The sequence below is a fragment of the Nannobrachium achirus genome (assembly GCF_963921795.1).
Source record: "Nannobrachium achirus genome assembly, chromosome: 8".
NCBI lineage: Eukaryota > Metazoa > Chordata > Actinopteri > Myctophiformes > Myctophidae > Nannobrachium > Nannobrachium achirus.
Window position 1 is genome coordinate 49,919,738 of NC_137817.1, and position 20,503 is coordinate 49,940,240.

A 20,503-nucleotide genomic window follows, 5' to 3' on the forward strand; every position below is an offset into this window, starting at 1 on the left:
ACGCATGACCAAAAAACCTATCGATACGCACGCACACACACACACACACACACACACACACACACACACACACACACACACACACACACACACACGCACGCACGTCGCTCGGAGCAGCATCTATCCTCCTCTCCTTCATATAGAAAATAGAACACTATATTTTACAAGAGGACTAAAAGAACAAGAACATCTATTATCTTACAAAGAACGGTATACAGGCAGAGTATATACAGCAAACATGTGCTCACCTGCATGGGGCTCTGTGAGTGCGGACCCGATCTCAAACCGAAACGCCATCTGCCTACTCGGCCATCAGTCGCTAGGTCAGGGTTCCCCAATAGGCGGCCCACGGGCCATTTGTGGCCTGCAGGGCGCTACTGTCTGGCCCCCACCAACCCCAGTAATAATGGTGGTATAAGAGCAGCAACAAAACTAGTATGTCGTTGTTGTCGGGTGGAAAACCTGTATCTCAAAATGTGTACGTTCTTTCGCAAAGTAAAGCCCTGCTTCGTCAAACAAGGCCGTCGCACAAAAGTAGTGAAAACAGCAGATCTACAAGCACACAACGCCTCGCGGTGCGAGGTGTTGTGTGCTTGTAGATCGGCTGTTTTCACTAGTTTAAGTCATTTTTAAAATGAATAATGCAAAACGAACGGGTTTGGACATACAAGATTTTCACCCGACAACGACGATATCTGAACTGTCACTGGAGTAGTGGGAACGCCACCGTCAGCCCCCTGCAATGTTTTGGCCCTCGGCTTGGTACCCTAGACATAATTTGGCCCTTGGGGAAAACTAATTGGGGAACCCTACGCTAGGTCATTTTATAATCAAGCATTTCAGCCCCCTGTTGTCGTTGTCGTCGTACAGAAACCTTGTATCTCCATATTTCAACTTTTTTCCTTTTCTTTTTCATAAATTAATGCCCCGCACAAGTAGCAAAAAATTGAAAGGTATTTCAATGAAAAAGTATCAACAAGAGCTTGAGACTGAATAATGACGACACTGGATCCAACTGCAAACGCAGGTTCTTTTCCCACCCCCATTTCCTAAATTCCTTTTGGACATACAGGGCTTCAGCCCAACAGCGACTCCCTGCTTTTATTGCAGAACAACTTGCGGTCGAGTCAGCAGGCAGGGAGGGTCAGTGTCTCGCTAAACGGACACTCGCAACGGGACGTTTTTTGTTGAGCGTATAACCTGTGACGCGTTTCGGCTTTCCAGAGGGTTCTGAGTGGACAACGTTGTTGGGGTTTGAGCTCGGACCGAATCACAGTCCCTGGAGGCAGGACATTAAGTGCCATAAGAATGATGAAGTGCTTTAGAATGAGGTACGACGTGACCAAATGGACCGACATGTCCAAAGAAACCAGAGGCTCTCTCGCTTTCAGGGGGAGGATGGGGGAGTTAGTTCCTTCTCTAGGACTCTGGCTCATTAGTATTCTAGTTGCCATTCAGAAACAGAAGTGTGACATGTTTTGTATCCTGACCCAATACTAATTTAGAGCTCAGGGACAATCAGCCGAAACCTCTGATTGGTTGTGTGTGTGTGTGTGTGTGTGTGTGTGTACTGTACTGTATATATATATATACCGTATACTAATGTCCGTGTACGTTAGTCTGTCCAAATGTGAAGCGCTGCCAATCTGGGGGTGGGGTGTTGTGGGTTAAAGGTGCTTTTGGCCCAGCTTGTTGGCAGTCACAATCTGCCAGGATGTACAGTATAGGAAGAGACCGGGCTGTACTGGGCCTCTGTGGATGTGTCATGGTCATGACTCTACCACAGCCACATGGGGGCGGGGCGAGGCGGGTAGGTAGGTTAAAGAGGAGAGGAAAGGAAGACGGAAAGATGGCGGAATGGGAAGAGGCAGAGAAAACGCCCGACAAAGGGAGTGCGAGAACGAGGGGAGAGAGAGAGAGACAGCGAGAGGTCCAAATTAAAAAGGTGAACTACTGGTGAAAGGCATGAGTATATAAAAAAAGAAAAAAGAAAGAAAGGGAAAAAAAAGCCAGCTTTATTCACACTGACACAGCCATCACGACTGTGGACTGTTGTTGTGGACCAAGTTTGTAGAGTCTGTCTGCTCCTCCTCCTCCTCCTCCTCCTTCTCCTCGTCCTCCGGAGGTAAAGGGCCGTTGTGCCTGCTCTGCCCGCCCGACCCCACACTGTCCCTGGGCTTGGCTGGACTCCCAGCCCCAGGCTTCCTCGTGCCGCCTCTGGAGGCCCGGTGTCCGTTTACTGGAGACCGGCTGCGGCCATCAGCCTTCTCCTTTTCCTGAGTGTCGTCATCTCCTTCTTCTTCACCATCCTTCTCCTCCTCGTTGTTGTCGCCGTCGTCGTCGTCGCCCCTGGCGACGCGAGAATTCTTCTCCCCGGATGAAGACTTTTTGGTCGTCGTTTTCCGTTCTTCCTCCTCCTCCACCTCCTCCTCCTCTTCCTCCTCTTTATCGTCATCGTCATCCTCATCATCGGAGTCTATGCGGTTGAGTCTTTTCCGGATGGGCCGGTCCTCTTCCGACGACGACGATTCCTCCGACTCCTTGGACTCGTCCTCGGACTCGTCCTCGGTGGAGGGCCGCCGCTTCTTCAGCATCTGGGCGAGCCGCTTGCGCCGCTGCTGCGTCAGGATCTCCCGCCTCCTCCCCCGGCCCATCTTCTAGATAGATAGATAGACAGATAGCTTTATTGTCATACAGGTACCGGTATGTCAACATATACATGAAATGCATAAATTTTGTTTCACTGGCTTACTTGGAACTACTCATAGTTAAAATAATCTTAAAATACTACAATACTAAATCCCTAAAAAACACCACTTAACTCATGCACTGCTTATGACTAGTTTGACGAGTTATATTTATGTGTCCACTCCGCTTATGACGAGTATGACGAGTTTGAAAAAAAAGAAAAAAAAAAAAAAACATTTTCTTTTTTGAATTTTCTTTTTTTGAAAAATTATTTTTGGACCCCATTAAATCTAGTAAACATGATTTCAATCGCGATTTTGCATGTTCCACCCCCATACAACCCCATCTTTCATACAGGGCAGCCATCTTTGCTTACATAACATGTAAAACATAATGGCTATTATCTCAAGAATGCCTGAACGGATTTCCAATCGGATTTTTTTGTTTGAAAGCTGTGAACAAACTACACAAACATGGTGCATGATCTGTGCATGGGCGTGCATGATCTGTGCACTATAAATTACATGTAAGTCTATGGAGACCTATGGCGGGATATCAGTAAAAAATGGCATTAAAAATGGCAGTAGATGAGTTAATAAATACAATTACAAGTCAGTTCATGAAGATAGTTCTTCAGCAATATATAGAGAAAGGTCTTTTAGGGACTAATACGTTTTTTTTTATTTTTTTTTTTACAAACGTCTCTTTAATTAACTGATTCAAGCAAGTTTCCAGTTGAAGCTTCTCTTCAGCTATCTGACAAAGGTTAGTCGCCAGCTCTTCTCATGACTCAGAGTCAGCAGGTTCAGATTCACCTCGAGTTTAGTCTTGCGTAGCCAGACAACTATTCCACAATCTCTGAATGCTATATAGAGCCTGGAACGACAACTCCCGAGCGGCAAGTATCTGAAGTAGTCACTGCTGCATGTAACTGTAGTCCCATTGGAAGCACACTAGCACAGACAGAGTCATTCGAGCGGCATATTCTTGTTATGTGTGTATACAGTTTAACACGATGATTGCCAAGGGCCACAAGAGGCCGCTAAAGTGCCAGACATTCCCTCGTAGGCCACCACTATAACATACCAACGCAGAAGTGGATTGTCATTTCACTGTGAACAGTGTTATGAATGACCCGGGTGAAGAGAGCTAACAGTTAGCTATCGGCTTTTAAGTAAAATAGCAAAAAAAATATTGGATTGAATTGAAAAAAAGAACCGAAATTGTTCGGTTTTAGCACTTAACGAGTTAAGAAAACATTTGAAAACATAATGGAAGTAACACCAACAACACCAGAGAAAGACGAAATAAAGCCCCCAAATATATTGAGAGAAGACATAACGCCTCCAGTAGGACTTGTTATCGCTACTGCACCAAGGGAGCGGTTGCGTCACATCCACTTTATCCCATACTCATCATAAGACTTCTTTGGGCACGCCAGACTACCTAAAGTTGGACTTGTTTCTCATTCAACCATACCTCCAAGTAAGGCATTCACGAATAGTGATTTTTAGTATTCGAATTATTCGACCTCAAAGTATTCGAATAGTCGAATATTCGACAGAACTGGCCAAACTGTCAAATATTAAGTAAGCAAGAGGCGAACATTGTAAAAATAGCCCATCTACATGCTCACAACGCCTCGCAACGCGAGGCGTTGTGAGCATGTAGATCTGCTATTTTCACAATATTTATCTGCGGAACCGAGTCACATAAAATGTAATACCTACAATTCCAAGTGCTTGTCAGGGTGGGGGTCCCCTGTTCAAATATATGTTTATTTTGGGGGCCATGGCCTAAAAAGGTTTGAGAACCCCTGGTATAGAGCATTAACAAATTCATCCACCAGGAGCATTGACAACTCATTCTTATGACTTCCTATCTATAAGCTTTATAAACTATATCTTTTTAAAAGAGAAAATAAAAATAAGCAAATATTCAACGTTGAATAGTGATATTCGAATATTTGGTGAATGCCCTACCTCCAAGTCGTCCTCTTCCTCCTCCTTCTTCTTCTTCTTCTTCATCAGCCTCCGGCGCCTCTCTCTCTTCTCGTCCTCCGCCTGCGCCAGCCTCCGTTTCATCCGCCGCCTCCTCCTCTCCCCCGCGTCCTCCTCCTCCTCCTCCTCCTCCGCCTCCTCGTCCTCCCGTCGCCTCCTCTTCACCCTCCTCCGGAGGTCCTGGGCTTCTCTCCTGCCCCGTCGCCTCTTCGCTCTCCTCCGGCGGCCGTCTTCGTCCTCCTCTTCCTCCTCAAAGTCCTCGTCGTCCTCTGAGTCTTTGGAAGAGGCGCCGGACGCTGTGTTGGACAAAAGACAAAACACGCGCCGTGTCAACCCAAGAAAACACATATTAGAAGATCCCACCCGCAATTCAAAATCATTAACAGTTTTACTGCCAGATTTATGATTTATTTATTGGGGCTGGTGCCAGCAAAAAGCAGCTTACATTTGCGATGTTATAGAAAAAGATCTATTGATTATTTCCAAAGATTTCTTTTTCATTGGACCTATTATATGTGTACTTTAGCCAAGCTGGCGGCAGAGGGCAGCCTTATGCAAAGAATGGATGTGAAATGGCCCTCCCCTCTTTCCGTTGTTCAGAGCATAGAAATGCATAATCTAGATCAGATCCACAGAGAACAGCCAGGAAGTGAATTGGACATCATTGATGTTTACGTGTGGTGGAGATTTGAAAGCAGCATTACGGGAGATGTTTTTACTGTACACACCCGTGCGACCCCTCATCAGCTTACAGTCATCAAACAAGGTAAAAGGGTTATCGCCCTTTCATGGAAAAAGTCAGGTAAACCTAGCATCGCTCAGTGGTTTAGGGAACTATCTTTGTGCCTTCCTTTAGAAAGAATCACATACACTCTCAAAAACAAACAAGAGCTATTTGACAAAATATGGGGGAATTTTATTCAGTATGTCAAGGGCAACGACCTTTCTTATTTGATGGAGGAAACGGGAGTAGGGTAGCTGCTTTCCCTCTACAGTCACTGGTACGGCCTTGTGGCATAGGACTTTGGATGTTAATGGTATATGTGCTCTTTGTTTCATAATTATTTAATATTCTTGTGTCGTGTTATGTCAGGTATTTGGTTTTTAGTTTTTTTTTAATGTTGTATTCTTTTTTGTTTTGTCTGAATGTAGCTTTTTATTGTACTGTATTTGTTGTCTTATATGTCTTATATATCTTAACTGTTCTGCTGCTGTAGACGATCCTCACCGTCATTCAAATCGGTGACTACATGACGCCGTTGACAGCGCTCACCGTCAATCTTACTGTATTTACAGTAAATGTATTAATACTTACTTAATGTCGCTCCGGTCGCGGCCGCATCGGTAATGTCCGCGATTTGTTTAAAACGCACGTTGGGCGTGCACGCGAAGTGAAGCTCCTCCATGTTAAGTCAATGGAGAGGCCCATAAAGAAACTTCATTTAATCCAAAAGGGACATTTTGAGCCATTTTGAGCCAGATCTAATGTAAACAATACACAAAGCAGGGCGCAGCCATGATTCTCTTCTGGGCTCACACTGTCATGTGACTAGATGACGTAATCGTTGCCGTCAAGTGATAATCCAAAAAAACAAAAACAACCCCCTTCCAGCCCTTCAAAATAATAGCGGCGGCCGACGGAGGAAACGACACGGCACCAAGGCAACAAGCAACCTTCAGATTAAGAGGCACTAGTTGTGTTAAAAAAGTATGAAAAAAACACAAAATAAACATATTGTTTAAAAAAAAAAAAGAACGAGCGTTCGTATTGGCTTTGAGGCGCGTTCAGAATTGGGACGAGCGTTAACGTTCGAAGCGGTAAAAGAGTTAAAGAAATTAAATAATGAAATAAGCCCAGCCATTTTAGTCATATGACAGAGGTTGACACTAATGCTTTCAGATTACCCGACGGGGCAAGTGTGTTTGAGTGGGGAAGCAAGTAGAACATAACCTGTACTTTCCCAACGGACAAGTGCCTCTGAGACCTTAGTGTCAACCCCTGCATATTGTTATGAAGCATCAACCGACTGTGAAAAAGTACACATTTATCCAAAGAGTAACGAAAATAAAAGTCTACGGTAAGAAAATAAATGGCTGCCTACAAATGGACTAGGCTTAGAAAAGGACTACATCTCCAAATGCCACCGGGGCACATAAATCAGTGTCACGTTGTGTTGCATTAGAGAAAACAACAAAAGAAAAACAACTTTACTAGGGGAGAAAACACTAAGAAAGGGTTAAGACTAAGGAATAAAATCAAGGTACAACCTTTTTAAAATCGTTTAAAAAGGTTTGGAAACAATAACATTCTCACAATAGGGACGCCAGGTAAAGAGGTTAAATTAGATCCCTATACCAGGGTTTCCCAAAGTGGGTGACGTGGCGCCCTAGGGTGCCGTGATGCCAGTCCAAGGGTGCCTCAGAATAATCTGATCATATTTGGAATTCATCAATATCACTACATCAATATCCCTTCACTAAGCTCAGTAAAACACACCTGAGTTATTGTTTCCATCTATTCTACGGCCAACTCTCTTCACCAAAAATAGCTGATCTACAAGCTCACAACTTGAGCTTGTAGATAGATTTTTGGTGAACCAAAGGTGAACCCAGGATATGGATGCTGGGGTTCAAGAGGTATAAAATTATTTTCAGTCAGTTCTGGTGGAAACGGATATTTCTCTGTGACATAGCCTACCGCAGGGTTCCCCAATAGGAGGCCCGCGGGCCATTTGCGGCCCGTGGGGGGCTACTGTCTGGCCCACACCAACCCCAGTAATAATGGTGGTATAAGAGCAGCAACAACACTAGTACATCGTCGTTGTCGGCTGGAAATCTCGTATCTCCAAATGTGTACGTTTTTTTCGCAAACCATACAAGGCTGTCGCACAAAAGTAGTGAAAACAGTTTTCACTAGTTTAAATCATTTTAAAAATTATAAATTCAAAACAAACGGTTTTGGACATACAAGATTTTCACCCGACAACGTCGATATCTGAACTGTCGCTGGAGTAGCAGGAACGCCGCCGTCGCCCCCTGCAATATTGTGGCCTTCGGCTTTGTAACCTAGACATAATTCGGCCCTTGGGGAAAACTAATTGGGGAACCCTGGCCTACCGTATCTCAGGTGGAAAGATGTGCCTATTCATGTAGCGTAATATGATGTAAGAATCTAAAAATGATCAGTGTAATTCATGGGTGCCGTGGATGAAAGGTTTATTTACATGGGGTGCCGTGAGTCCAAAAAGTTTGAAAACCCCTGCCCTAGACTGACCGTTGCTGTAGTCGCTGGAGGGATGTCGTTTGCGCTTGGTGCCGAGGGCCTTGTCCTTGTCCTTGTCCTTGTCCTTGTCCCGGCTGGCGGAGGCCTGGGAGTTGTCGGACGAGTCGGTCTCGCGGTAGTTGACCTGCTGTCGCTGGCCCCGCCTCAGGCCCCGCCTCTTCTTGTCCACGTCGCTGTCAGTCATGTAGCTGGAGAACTCAGAGTCTGGAGAGGGGAGCACAGGGAGGAGAAAGCTAGGCAAATTAGTTTTTACCCATTTAGACCTGGAGAGCATCTATGTCAGTTTACATTTTAACCACTTTAAAAGTGGAACCCGATGTTTTAACTTTTGCTGCTGCCATATTAGTCTGATCAACTTGCCACACATTCACTGCGAGAAAGAACGTTTGGGAAGGTATATATCTAACCCAGAGACAAAAGCTAATTTCAGTTTTATTACAATTACAATAATATCTATTAGAGGTGTGCATTGGCACTGCCCTCACGATTCGATTCGATTCACCAGGTAACGATCCGATGTGATTATACGATGCATTGCGATGCATCAAATCTTTCTATATTATTGCACAACATAGTACATTTTTCATCGGTCAATACAAGCAGTCAGATATACTTACTTAATACAATATTTATGCCAAATATCTAAATAGCTATGAATTTATGGGTTCACACTTGTTATTTTCTATTTGTACCAACAGTCAAAACAGCACATTAGGTCAACAGTGCTGTAATTTTACATTCCACAGACAAGACTCTTACTTTCCCATAATTCAACAAAGCTCTTATTTTGATGTCCTCCGATGCATCGCTGAATCGATTATTGTTGACACCACTAATATCTATGTAATATCCATGTATGAGAACCCACATGCCTCAACAGACATACAGTCAGGGTTCACACACATTTTTTACCTATTAATTCTCCAAAACCTTCCAAAAATATTTAACCTTACTCCTATGCGCAGTGCCCAAAGACAGGTAGTGTATGCCAGTGGTTCTCAACCTTTTCAGGCCGTGACCCCCAAAATAATCATGTTTTAACTGGGGACCCCGGCACCCTGACAAGCACTAAGAGTTAAGGAATTTTGTATACCACGGTTCTATTGTGAAAATAGCAGATCTACATGCTCACAACGCCTGGCGTTGTGAGCATGTAGATCGGCTATTTTCACAATTTCTGCCTCTAATATTTGACAATTTGGCCCATGTTTAATTTGTCATTTCGGAGGTATTAACAAAATCAATAACCACAGACAATGCATAGCTATTTTTTCCAGGACCCTTGATAAATTCCAAAACTTTTCTAGTACTGGAAAAAACATTGTTCTAATTTAAAAATATTTCCAGGAATTTCATGACCGTGGGAACCCCGTACAGTTCATTAGGAAGCTTTGAACTATTTTCCGAACGAACAGCATTGGCCCGTCAGGTGCGGGCGGTATCTGCACGTATACACATCTTCGGTCACAACGTCTCTGCTCCGACTCACCATCCTCTTCCTCGGTCTCCTCCTCCTCTTCAGAAGAGCGTCTCCTTCGTCTCCTCAGCCGTTTGCGTGTCTTGTGCTGTTTGGTCCCGGCGGGTCGCCCCCGCTTGGGCGGCCGTCCCGGTGGCCGCCGGGCACGGACCCCGCTGGCCGAGCTGCCCGCATCGCTGGCCATGTCTTCGTCGTCGTCATCGTCTTCCACCCCTGATACGACAAAGTCATCCTCCTCGGAGCTGCGAGGAGAAGAGAAGAGTTGGAGGCAAACTGTTTAAGAGGGCGTGTTACGGCCAGGGGCCTTCATTATTATTATTACTATTATTATTACTGGCATTATCTGTATCTTTGTATTATGCGGCGATGTGTATCCCCTGTGCACTGCAGTTGGCGATTTGTGAATGAGAGGAGGAGGGGTTCCGACTCATTCACAAATTATCTAGAGATTGGTACGGACGTGTGGCTCGGCGGTGGATCCATGTGGGGACACATTGGATTTCTACAAAGGTTGTAGATCTGCTATTATTGAAAAGAAACCCGCACACTCTGCTCCAAATGAGTGGATTTTATTGACAACGTTTCGAGCACTAGCCAACAACCCAAAAAAGAAATATATATATTTTTCTTCAAAAACGGCCGTTGCTGACGTCAGCGACGGCAGCAAATCTGGACAGCCTGTTTTGAGAACCCGTGGGATGCTTTTAACCTCCGCCTTCCCAAAACCAGAGAAAGACACAATGGTCAGAAATGGGACTTTGTGAGGATAGAAGGTGCTAGTGGGACCCCAAAAAAAGGTTTTAAAATAGGAAAAGTGAAATTTCATGGTGTATCACCTTTAACCCTTTTAGAACAGGTACACATTATTGTGTATCATTATTTTATGCTTTAACCTTTGAAAAATAGCAGCTATACAAGCTCACAGCGCGGCACTGAGTGCCGTGCTGCGAGCTTGTAGATCTGCTATTTTTGAAAAATCGTGAAAATTAGAATTTTAACCTGATTCTATAAGTGTCTTTGAAGATTTTTTGAAAACCCTATGTTTCTATGTCAGCAATCTGGCTAGCCATCGTCAAAGAAAAGGTCCTTTTCACTTAACTGGAGCTCAGTTAGTCTGTTCTTGAGAGACTACTATGTCAGTGGTTCTCAAACCTTTTCATGTGAAGGACCCCCAAAATCTCAAAATATTTAGTTCCAGGCACCCCCCAGAAGCAAAATTTGAGTTACAAACGTTCGCTTTGAAAATACACATATTCAAAGATTTGCACACATTTTCACGACTTTTTTTCAAAAATAGCAGATCTACAAGCTCGCAGCGCGGCACTCGGTGCCGCGCTGTGAGCTTGTATATCTGCTATTTTTGACTGGTTAAAGCATTCAATAATTCTAGGCCTAAAATGAATGCACAAGCATCACAGTCATGGAAGTGTTTCAACCACAATTTCCGACCCAATTCACTGACGTCTTTCAACCAGTAAATGAACTCTCCTGTTGTGCCCGTATGGTCTCTGCCCTCTCAGCCTCCGTGCAGTCCACGTTACCTGTTGCTGAGCATGAACTCGTCTTCGCTCTCGGCGGCTGAGCTGTCACTCTCCAGGTCGTTGAGTCTCCGCCTCTTCCTGCTCATGGGGCGGCGAGCCTGGGTCCTGGCCTGTGGCCGCTCTTTCCCATCCTCTGATAGGATGTTGGCCATGTCTTTGCCTCGCCCCGTACCTACAAATGAGCAAAGTGGTCGTTAATCTATTGCCAAAGACTGTGCCACAAAGTCAACAGAGTCATCATTCCTTAAGCGACGCCGACGGAGCATTGTTTTTTGTTCCAGTCAGCTGCCATGTTAAGCCTTTATCAGAGTCCAGGGTGAAGAGCTATTCACCGCAGATTTTAGGTGTAAAGCTATCCACCTAAAGTGAGAAAACAAGTGGAGGTCATCATAGTCAGTCACGGTGAAGTCCTATCACTGTGACTGACTGGTCTAGATCGACCAATCAGTGAACGGGGTGATGGGCCGATCTGTCTGATAGTAAAGACAGAAAGATGTGTCGGGGTTCGCGAGTAATGACGCAATGTTGTAGTTTTATGACTTAAAAAGACTACACCGCGGTGGATAGCTTATCACCGCGGTGCCTACTATGATAGGGGCTTTAGGTGGTCAGATGAGATGAGTGGGCTGTGTGCATTTTCACATCAATCAATTGCGTTCCAGCTTGGGACACTAACGCAGCATACTTTAATTTCATGAGGGAAACTCTTTTTTAAAGAAAGAATTCCACGACTCATTTTATTATTTTTTCTTATTATCAACAGAATCATAGTGTTTTGCCAATTATTTAGGGGCCCACTTGTAATATCCTCATGGCTGACCTAGTCCAGGGGTCGGCAAGTAAGTTTGGCTTTGGGCCAATTTTCTTCTAAGACATTAGAGGATGGGCCAGAACACAATCAATCAATGGCTAATTTAGGACCAGGAACTTGAAACGAACAACCTACGTTGTTATAAAAGTTAATAAATAAAGATGTGTGTGGTATAACGATTGATAGAAATGAACGAGGAATCAAATGTCACAGGTGCACACAGACAATCAGACATGCTTGTGTAGTGCTTTGTGTGCAGCCCCCATCCTTGAATGTAGCACTTTGAGGATATTTAGTTCATCAACGAGTTTAAAAAGAACATTTTATCTGAAGACAGAGAGTCATCCTTTCATGGTTCAAGGTCTCTTAGAAGACCAGAGAGAAACAATGTAATTTAAGGCATGTGAAACACAGCTTTGGGTTGTTTTTAAAACGTTAGAGAAGTTTTTCATCCAAAGGTGGAAGGAAGTTGAAAGTGAAAACATAACTTTCAAAGAATGTGAAATATAATTATTTGTTCCACCTGCAGACTGTATTGTAAATGATTTACAAAATAATTTGCCAGGCCAGGTATCATCGCTGGCGGGCCGCCTGTTGCCTACCACCTAGTCCAGGGGTCTTCAACGTTTTCAGGCCAAGGACCCCTTAGTTGAGAGATGAAGCAACCTTATCATAGATTCCATATATTTCATCGTTTGACAGCACAATCATCAGTGTATTTTGGATTGATGTAAATTTGTGTTTTCAGATATTTAACCACTTGAACCGTCAATACTTAAAACACTTGACCTTTCACTCTGTACTTAGTCTGCTCTTTTTCCCCTCTACGCCAAAATAGCCGATCTACAAGCTCACAACGCCCGTTGTGAGCTTGTAGATCTGCTATTTTTGGCTAAAGTTCTCAGAATATGGACTCTATAGGGGTTCAAGTGGTTCATATAAAAAAGGAGAAAAGAAAGATTCTATCACTCAAAGATTTGGAGGACCCCTTGTAGTAGCTCTGAGGACCCTCTGGGGGTCCCGGACCCCCTGTTGAAAACCCCTGACCTAGTCCATAGTGTGGGCCTAAATGGGCAGTCTCTGACACAGGAAGGTTTTCATGAATCCACCAAATCAAGCGTTTCTTTTTCTCCTCCATCCTGGTGCTCTCACCTCCTCCATAACCCTCTGAGACGTCCTCCTCTATCGCCTCATCAATAGCGTCATCAAAGTCATCAAACCTGTGGCACAAAAACACACAGGTCCTGTCAGTCTAAGAATCTGATATTGAAAAATAAACAACACCAAAGATCGGCAGTTCCTTACATTACTTTTATGCCAGCCAAAGCAAACCTGCTTGTTTTTAACTGAAGTTATCCGGGTTGTAAGGCCACACATCTTGGACCATATACCTGTAATGTCCAATCAGACAGGAGTGGTCATGCTTCACCTAACATAACAATATATAATATAAATGGTAATTAATTTCCCAGTGGATTCCTTGTAGGGCATTCACCAAATATTCGAATATTCGAATATCAAAGTCACTATTCGACGTTGTTCACCTAAGTCGAATATTCGCTTATTATTTTTTTATTTTTTTATTGTTTTCTCTTTAAAAATATATATAGTTTATAAAGCTTGGCTAGATAGGAAGTCATAAGAATGAGTTGTCAATGCTCCTGGTGGATGAATTTGTTAATGCTCTATACCAGGGGTTCTCAAACCTTTTTAGGCCGTGACCCCCAAAATAAACATATATGAACTGGGGACCCCCACCCTGACAAGCACTTGGAATTGTAGGTATTACATTTAATGTGACTCGGTTCCGCAGATAAATATTGTGAAAATAGCAGATCTACATGCTCACATGTAGATCGGATATTTTCACAATGTTCGCCTCTTGCTTACTTAATATTTGACAGTTTGGCGAGTCCTGTCGAATATTCGACTTCGAATACTTTGAGGTTGAATAATTCGAATACTAAAAATCACTATTCGTGAATGCCCTAATTCCTTGTGACTCGCGTCAGTGCAACCAGAGTACCACACTTGCAATTTCCCAGAATTGCAAGTTTCACAACTGTTCTGTCACAGTGGTACTGAGTACGGTTGCTGTCAGCTGCATGCTTCATCTATACACCCGCCATACAACAGTGCAGCTCGCTGTAAATGGCCAGTCTAATCTACACACTCACAACACCTTGCATTGCGGCTCGCCAGAGGACAGGAGTTGGTGCACCAAACGGTAGACAGACACGGCTGTAATTATTCTGCTGTCTAATGTTGTATTTAAGAGGCAGCTGCACAGCCGTGAAAAGAGGCTCACAAAAGCTCAAAAATAATAAAAAAATAATAGACTGAACCGGTCTGTGTGGCCGCACTGAAGCACTGGAATCCAGTGTTGATTTCGTCGACTGAAACTATGACGAAAAATGGCAGTTGACAAGCTTTTTTCACTGACGAAAACGGAATGAAGTCTAAGTAAAAACTAAGCTAGACTAAAACTAAGATTAAATATAGTAACAATTTCGTCAACAAATAAAAACTAGACTTAAAATATTAGGGAGGGACTGGTGGAGAGGAGATCCAGTAGAACTAAAAGACACCATGGGTGAGCGCGGGTGTCACAGACAGAAAAAAGCAGATCTTGAGATAGTAGATCGGCTATTTTCGGCATGCAGCCAAGTAAAGAATCTACCTTTTTGATGCCATCACGGCAAAAATAATTTTATTCAAAAGTCTATGACTAAAACTAAATCAAACTTTGATGTCAAAATCAACACTACTGGAATCTGCGTTGTGATTGGGTTCTCCAGTAGGTACTAGACCTACATCATAGGAAACGTTGCCATAATGGCACTGAATTTCAGTGCCCAACGCCCTAGTCTCGCTTGGCCAGACTGTTGACTACCGTCATTTGCAAATGCTCCAGTCATGCTCCAGTCTGGGGCAACGGAAGTCTAATGATGAGTATGGGATAAAGTGGATGTGACGCACCGCTCCCTTGGTGCAGTAGCGATAACAAGTCCTACTGGAAGCGTTATGTCTCCTATCAATATTTTTTGGGGCGTTATTTTGTCTTTCTCTGGTGTTGTTGGTGTTACTTCCAGGGGTGAGATGCCGTGGGCTCGGGTTAGGGTTAGGGTTAGTTCCATGATGTTTTCGAATTTTTCTTAAGCTATACACGCATAACAAGAATATGCCGCTCGAATGACTCTGTCTGTGCAAGTGTGTTTCTGTGTTATGTTTCCAATGGGACTACAGTTCCGAGCAGCAGTGACTACTTCCGATACTGGCCGTTCAGGAGCTGTCGTTCCAGACATTCGGAGCTTGTGGAATAGTTGCCTGGCTACGCAAGACTACCAACCCCCTACCTGTAGCTGATGCACTTCCTGCTTCGGGTTGATCTCCTGCCTAGGTTTTTACTCTTCTTGGGATCTTTCTTCTTCGTCGTCTCCGATTTCTCCTCTTCCTCGTCTCCCTCCTGAAAAGGTAATTTTCAGCATTTCAAACATTAGCATTCTCATTAGTATAACAGACCTACATACACCACGAGAATATATCGAAACCGACATTCAGAACCAATAACCAATTTAATCTTGCTCATGTAGGTTAATCAAATAATCAAGAAGCAGGTATGGTATCTTTTATTATCAACTAAATCGATTATTACATTATCTGATTAACCACTTATCCCTATAGTGTACTGGCATACAAAAATAGCGGAAAAAGCCAATCTACAAGCTCACATCTGCTATGTTCACAATTTCTTTGAAATATATATATTTTTTCAATAGTCATTAATCGGGGCAAAGGTTAAATAATGGTGACATTGATGTCATATCGCAGAGCCCTGATACATAATCATCTACTTACAGGGATGATGTTCTCTACGCTGATTCCAACGTACACCAGCCGCTCCCTCCTGAAGAGACAGGGAGAAAGGAAGGACACAAACTATCAATGTACTGTTTTACAGTTGTACAGTATGTGTCCTTAGCTAATCTCAGTTCTCTTTAAATATGATTTATTAATGTGTTTGTACCTCCTCTCAGCTCTGTCTCGCTTCTTCAGAGCGCTGTCCAGATTCAGTAACTGCTCCTCCAGCTTCTCACACAACAGCTTCTACAGAAGAAAAAATGAAAAAGAAAACACAGCTATTGTACCATCTTTGTTCAAGTCCAAAGAATAAAATTAAACATGTTCGCTATCCGTAGGAAAACGTTTGTTCTCGTCTTACATTCCCAGAAAGAACTGACTGAATTTGAAACGATTTTCAAAACCAAATCATTTTGTTTCAACCAAAAAGGGAGTCGCAACATGTGGCAGGTTCTCCTCTCCTTCAAGCATTTTGAAACCATTGCTGGTGCATGATACTGATGACATCAGTTTTCTTTTTGGACTCATCAATACTTAATTATTGATCACAAGAGAAGATATGCATATCAATATGCATCCCTAATTTTAAGCAACCAACAGACCATTGCTATTCAGCAGCATCTCTCATTTATTTATTTATAAGGCCCTCCTATTGTATTTATCTTAATTTTTAGAGCCAAAAACTATGGGATATCAAACACGCTCAAAGACACAGATTAAGACTCATCACTCCCACGAATGAACAGTGAACAGGAAAAAGACTGCTTTCATCTTTTATGCCCCAGAGGAATGGAACAAACTGGATAAATTGGTCTCTATAGAGACATTTAGCCAGGTACTACATGAGGATGCATTACATAAAGGACTGCACCTGCTTTGTGAGTAGCCCCTTATGTATCTCCATTATGATGGTTTTAAGAACTATACAGGTAGGTTTGTTCAATATATTCCACTTTATTTAAAACGGTTGCTTTTTGTATAGGCTATGTTGTTGTGATCATCTTGTACTGCTCTCAACGGGTCTCCCCTGGATAAAACATGCTCTCTCTTACATGTTGACAGGGAGGGCAGAACCACTCCCCATCTGGAATGATCATGAGAGGAGGCCGGAGGCAGGCAGTGTGGTAGCCACTGTCACAGGAGTCACACAGCAGGATCTGTGGAGAAGAGACAGAGAGAGAGATACACAGACACAAGTGTTGGGAACATTTCACTTGGGAACAAAAATAGGATATTAGGATGACGATATCACCATAACTGCACTTATATTTTAGAACAGTGGTTCTCTTGAGCCCCGCTCTGGTGTACACAGAGGAGTCTCCCAAAATAGTGAAATATTGATATACTACAGGTACGGGAGGTTCAACGTAGTAGATACATCTGGTCGATGACACGGTCATCAAATTATTGGCTTAAAAAACATGAATTCAAGTAATGAATTGGCCTCCTGTGTTAACTGTGCATAGCTGAATAGGATGGGGTAGGTCTACGCACAATCAGTTATCATGGTACTTACAGATCATTTCTGAGGTGGTACTTGGTGTAAAAACGTTGAGACCAGATCAGTGGTTCTCAAACTTTTTGGGCTTTAGTACCCCCCTTTCCTGATTGCTGAATCCAAGTGCTCCTTTTAATCGACAACATTTTGATTACAAAATACTGACATTGTTTTCTATTCAGTTGGTCAAAATGATTACTTAATTTGGTTTAAACTAAAGCTTTATAGAGCAGCACGTTCACGTATGTTTTATCATTAAACATGAAAGCAAAATAAATATTTCCATTTACTCTCAAGTACCCCCTGTAGTAGTACCGGAGACTGCCCCATAGGTTGAACTCCCTTTGGGTCAAACAGCGTCGGCAGGTTAGATAATCACCCGCAAGTATCGGCAGGTTAGATAATCACCCGCATCACGGTTACTGAGGTTAGGTTTAGGGTTAGGGTTAGAGTTAGAGTTAGGCATAGTTTTACTGAGGTTAGGATTAGGGTTTGGGTTAGAGTTTGGTGGTCGATCTAAAGGGTGTTCACCTAATGACATGTTACCAGTAGTACCTCTGCATACCCCTAGGGCAGGGGTCCTCAAATACAAATCTTGAAGGTCCAGAAATATTTTTTTGAAACGGGTCCGGGTCCGAAAAAAAAGGCGAAGGCGAAATAAGGCGGATACATTTATACAGTATGTACTGTATGTATGTATGTTTATTATAATCATTAGAATGGTTTATTTTAATTATTATTATTATTATTTGGAACTTTGGAAATCTCAGTTGGAACTGTTACCCCTGCTACCCGATGCTGGATAAGCGGTTGAAGATGGATGGATGGATGAATGGATAATTATTTATGCATGTAGAGTAGGCTACATTATTTACATTTATTGTGTAGCAATAAAACACTGGCTTATAGTTTAATTATTGGAAACTAAAGAGCATGAATGCAATATTAGGCTTGTCGTTCAGAATGGAAAATAAAGTGAAACTTAGCGTGAGGGGGAGAGGATTACTTGACATTCAGTTGACACACGTACTGCACAAGCCAGACTGTGCTGGTTGCCTATGTCAAATGGCCAGTCAAATCAGGGTCAACGAGTCATAGTTATTAACCTAACACAGCCTAGGATAGCTGGCAATAATATGCGACGACACATCACATTGTTAAAGACGCATGATCACGCATCGCGAGTTTCGCGACCATTTCTCGTCTAATGCAAGCAGTTGGAGCCTTACATCGTGGATATTAATGTGTTGCTGTTGTCCTCTCCAATTGAACAGCCAAAGGTAGAAGATCTCTAAGTTATTAATCCAGTGGGAGCAATGGTTTCCAAGAGGTTTTAGCAACTTTTTCAGGCAGCGAGCGGCATGAGTGTGTGGAGATGGGAGGGGAGGGGGGAGCAGCATGGAGAGCGCTCCTTCGGAGGGAAGGAAAACCTTTGATCTACAAGCCCACAGCACGTTGCACCCGCTACGCTTTGTGGGCTTGCAAATTGGCGTAGGGGTGTGTCTTGTGAGCCTGTGTATGTGTTTGAGCGAATGAGCACATATACACACCCACGCACACACAAACACAAATCACACACAGTCAGTCCGATCGTCAGATACAACTGTGCGGAGATTTCTCAGAAATGTGCCGCGGTCCGGACGGAGGTGCGCCTGGGTCCGGACATGGACCGCGGTCCGCCTATTGAGGACCCCTGCCCTAGGGGTACACGTACCCCCATTTGAGAAACACTGTACCAGATGATTCTAAACAATATATAATTCAGTCAGAATGGACCTGTGCCTTACTAAAAGCTATATTTTGGTCATCAGCACACAGAGGAACCTCACCAGTTCAGGGTGGTTCGGGAGGCCACAGTGGGAGCAGGCGTCCTCGTTGGGGATCCCCTCTGATTGGCTGGAATCGGAGTCACTTCCTCCTCCGCTGTCCTCCCTCCCTTCCTTCCCTCCTCCCTCCTCGTCCCCGTCCTCCGGTTGTCCTCCCTCGTTCAGTTTGCGTCTCTTGGTCCGGATGTTCGACCACCGGGGGCGCCGGTGCCTCCGTTTACCCTGAACGGGCAACACATTTTATTAAACAACGTTTGATCACGGTAAACTTTATTGTTAAAAGGAGAATTCAGAATCCAAAACGGCTACAGTATCTTACCTTTAAAAGTATTTATTTGGTCCCCAAAGTGATGGTCCAAGTGTTGGATTTTCCAAAAGTTGAAATATATTCCATTTTGCGTCGATTTGTCTTACCCAAACAGGGCTTCAGAGTGGATAAATTGTTAATCTGCGATAATGTTAATCTCGTGTCTCACGTTACTTCTGGAGCTCATTCACTTGCAATGCAACCAAAGTAGTCAAAATTCACACCTTTACGGCAATAATGGCGGGGCTGGATGAAAACAAACAATGGATTTAGGCTCGAGGCATTATCTGCCGCAGACATGTAGCGAGATAAATACACAGATTAACGATTTATCCACTCGCTCCTGTATGAAGCCCTGGTTGGGTAGGACAAATCGATGCAAAATGGAATATATTGCATCCCTAACCCTCCCAAACCCTTGAAAAACCAACACCTGGACCATCATTTTGGGGACCAAGAGTATACTTTTAAAGGTAAGATAGCCGTTTTGGACCGAAATCCTCCTTTAGCATGATCACTGGGTTGAGAATGTGCTCACACTATAACAATCAGCCAATGTACCTTGGGTTTCCTAGTGGGTCCATCGGTGCCGTCTTTCTTTACCGCTACCTTTTGCCTCCCTTCTTCCTCTTCCTCCTCCTCCTCCTCTTCTTCCTCCTCGCCCTTCGTCCTAGGAGGCGATGTTGGTTTCCTGTCTGCTTTTCTGCTCTGGCTCTCAGCCACCTTGGAGCTGGGCCTGCAGATCGGCAAAGCAGAAGATCTTCAAGAGAGCGGATGGGAATGAAATGGAAGCGATTAGTGAATGGAAGTGAATGACACACAAAACTCTGGAAAATATAGTCAAGACACATTTGTTAAAGGCTGGTCCAATTGCCTACAAAACAACTGCAAAAACCTATTGAGCCTTGCCAGACAACAATTGGAGAAGCGACTTTTCAGGGCCAGCTTTGCAAGGCTATGAGGACAACTTAAATATCATGAAACAAAGTTTCCGAACCAATGCTAGGCACAAATGGTGTGCTATTCAAAAAACTAATGTGAAGCATGAAAGGGTATCTTTTATGAACATAGCTTAGTAGAGCATTGGTTAGAACGGTGCTATGGTTACGGGTTCTATTCATACTTTTACTTTGCACAAAAGCGAAGGTGCATGCCATATGAAATATGAGAAAATCTATCAAGGCATGCATTGCACACCCACACAAAAAATG

The 20,503-nt window shown here is 43.5% G+C and overlaps 1 protein-coding gene across 1 annotated transcript in view; it reads right to left on the reverse strand.

The window, feature by feature from the left end:
* Positions 1-662: 662 nt before the first annotated feature.
* rsf1a (remodeling and spacing factor 1a) overlaps positions 663-20,503 on the reverse strand; it is a gene marked incomplete at its 5' end in the record, with an annotated part of 31,004 nt that continues 11,163 nt past the window's right edge. Inside the window, 13 exons of the mRNA XM_080731955.1 lie at positions 663-2,657; positions 4,671-4,751; positions 4,854-4,984; positions 7,963-8,175; positions 9,461-9,690; positions 10,990-11,161; positions 12,953-13,020; positions 15,157-15,266; positions 15,659-15,707; positions 15,828-15,907; positions 16,714-16,818; positions 18,989-19,207; positions 19,854-20,052. Coding sequence (XP_080588081.1) covers positions 2,037-2,657; positions 4,671-4,751; positions 4,854-4,984; positions 7,963-8,175; positions 9,461-9,690; positions 10,990-11,161; positions 12,953-13,020; positions 15,157-15,266; positions 15,659-15,707; positions 15,828-15,907; positions 16,714-16,818; positions 18,989-19,207; positions 19,854-20,052 — 2,278 coding nt within the window. The 3' untranslated portion in view covers positions 663-2,036. The remainder of the gene's footprint in view (positions 2,658-4,670; positions 4,752-4,853; positions 4,985-7,962; positions 8,176-9,460; positions 9,691-10,989; positions 11,162-12,952; positions 13,021-15,156; positions 15,267-15,658; positions 15,708-15,827; positions 15,908-16,713; positions 16,819-18,988; positions 19,208-19,853; positions 20,053-20,503) is intronic.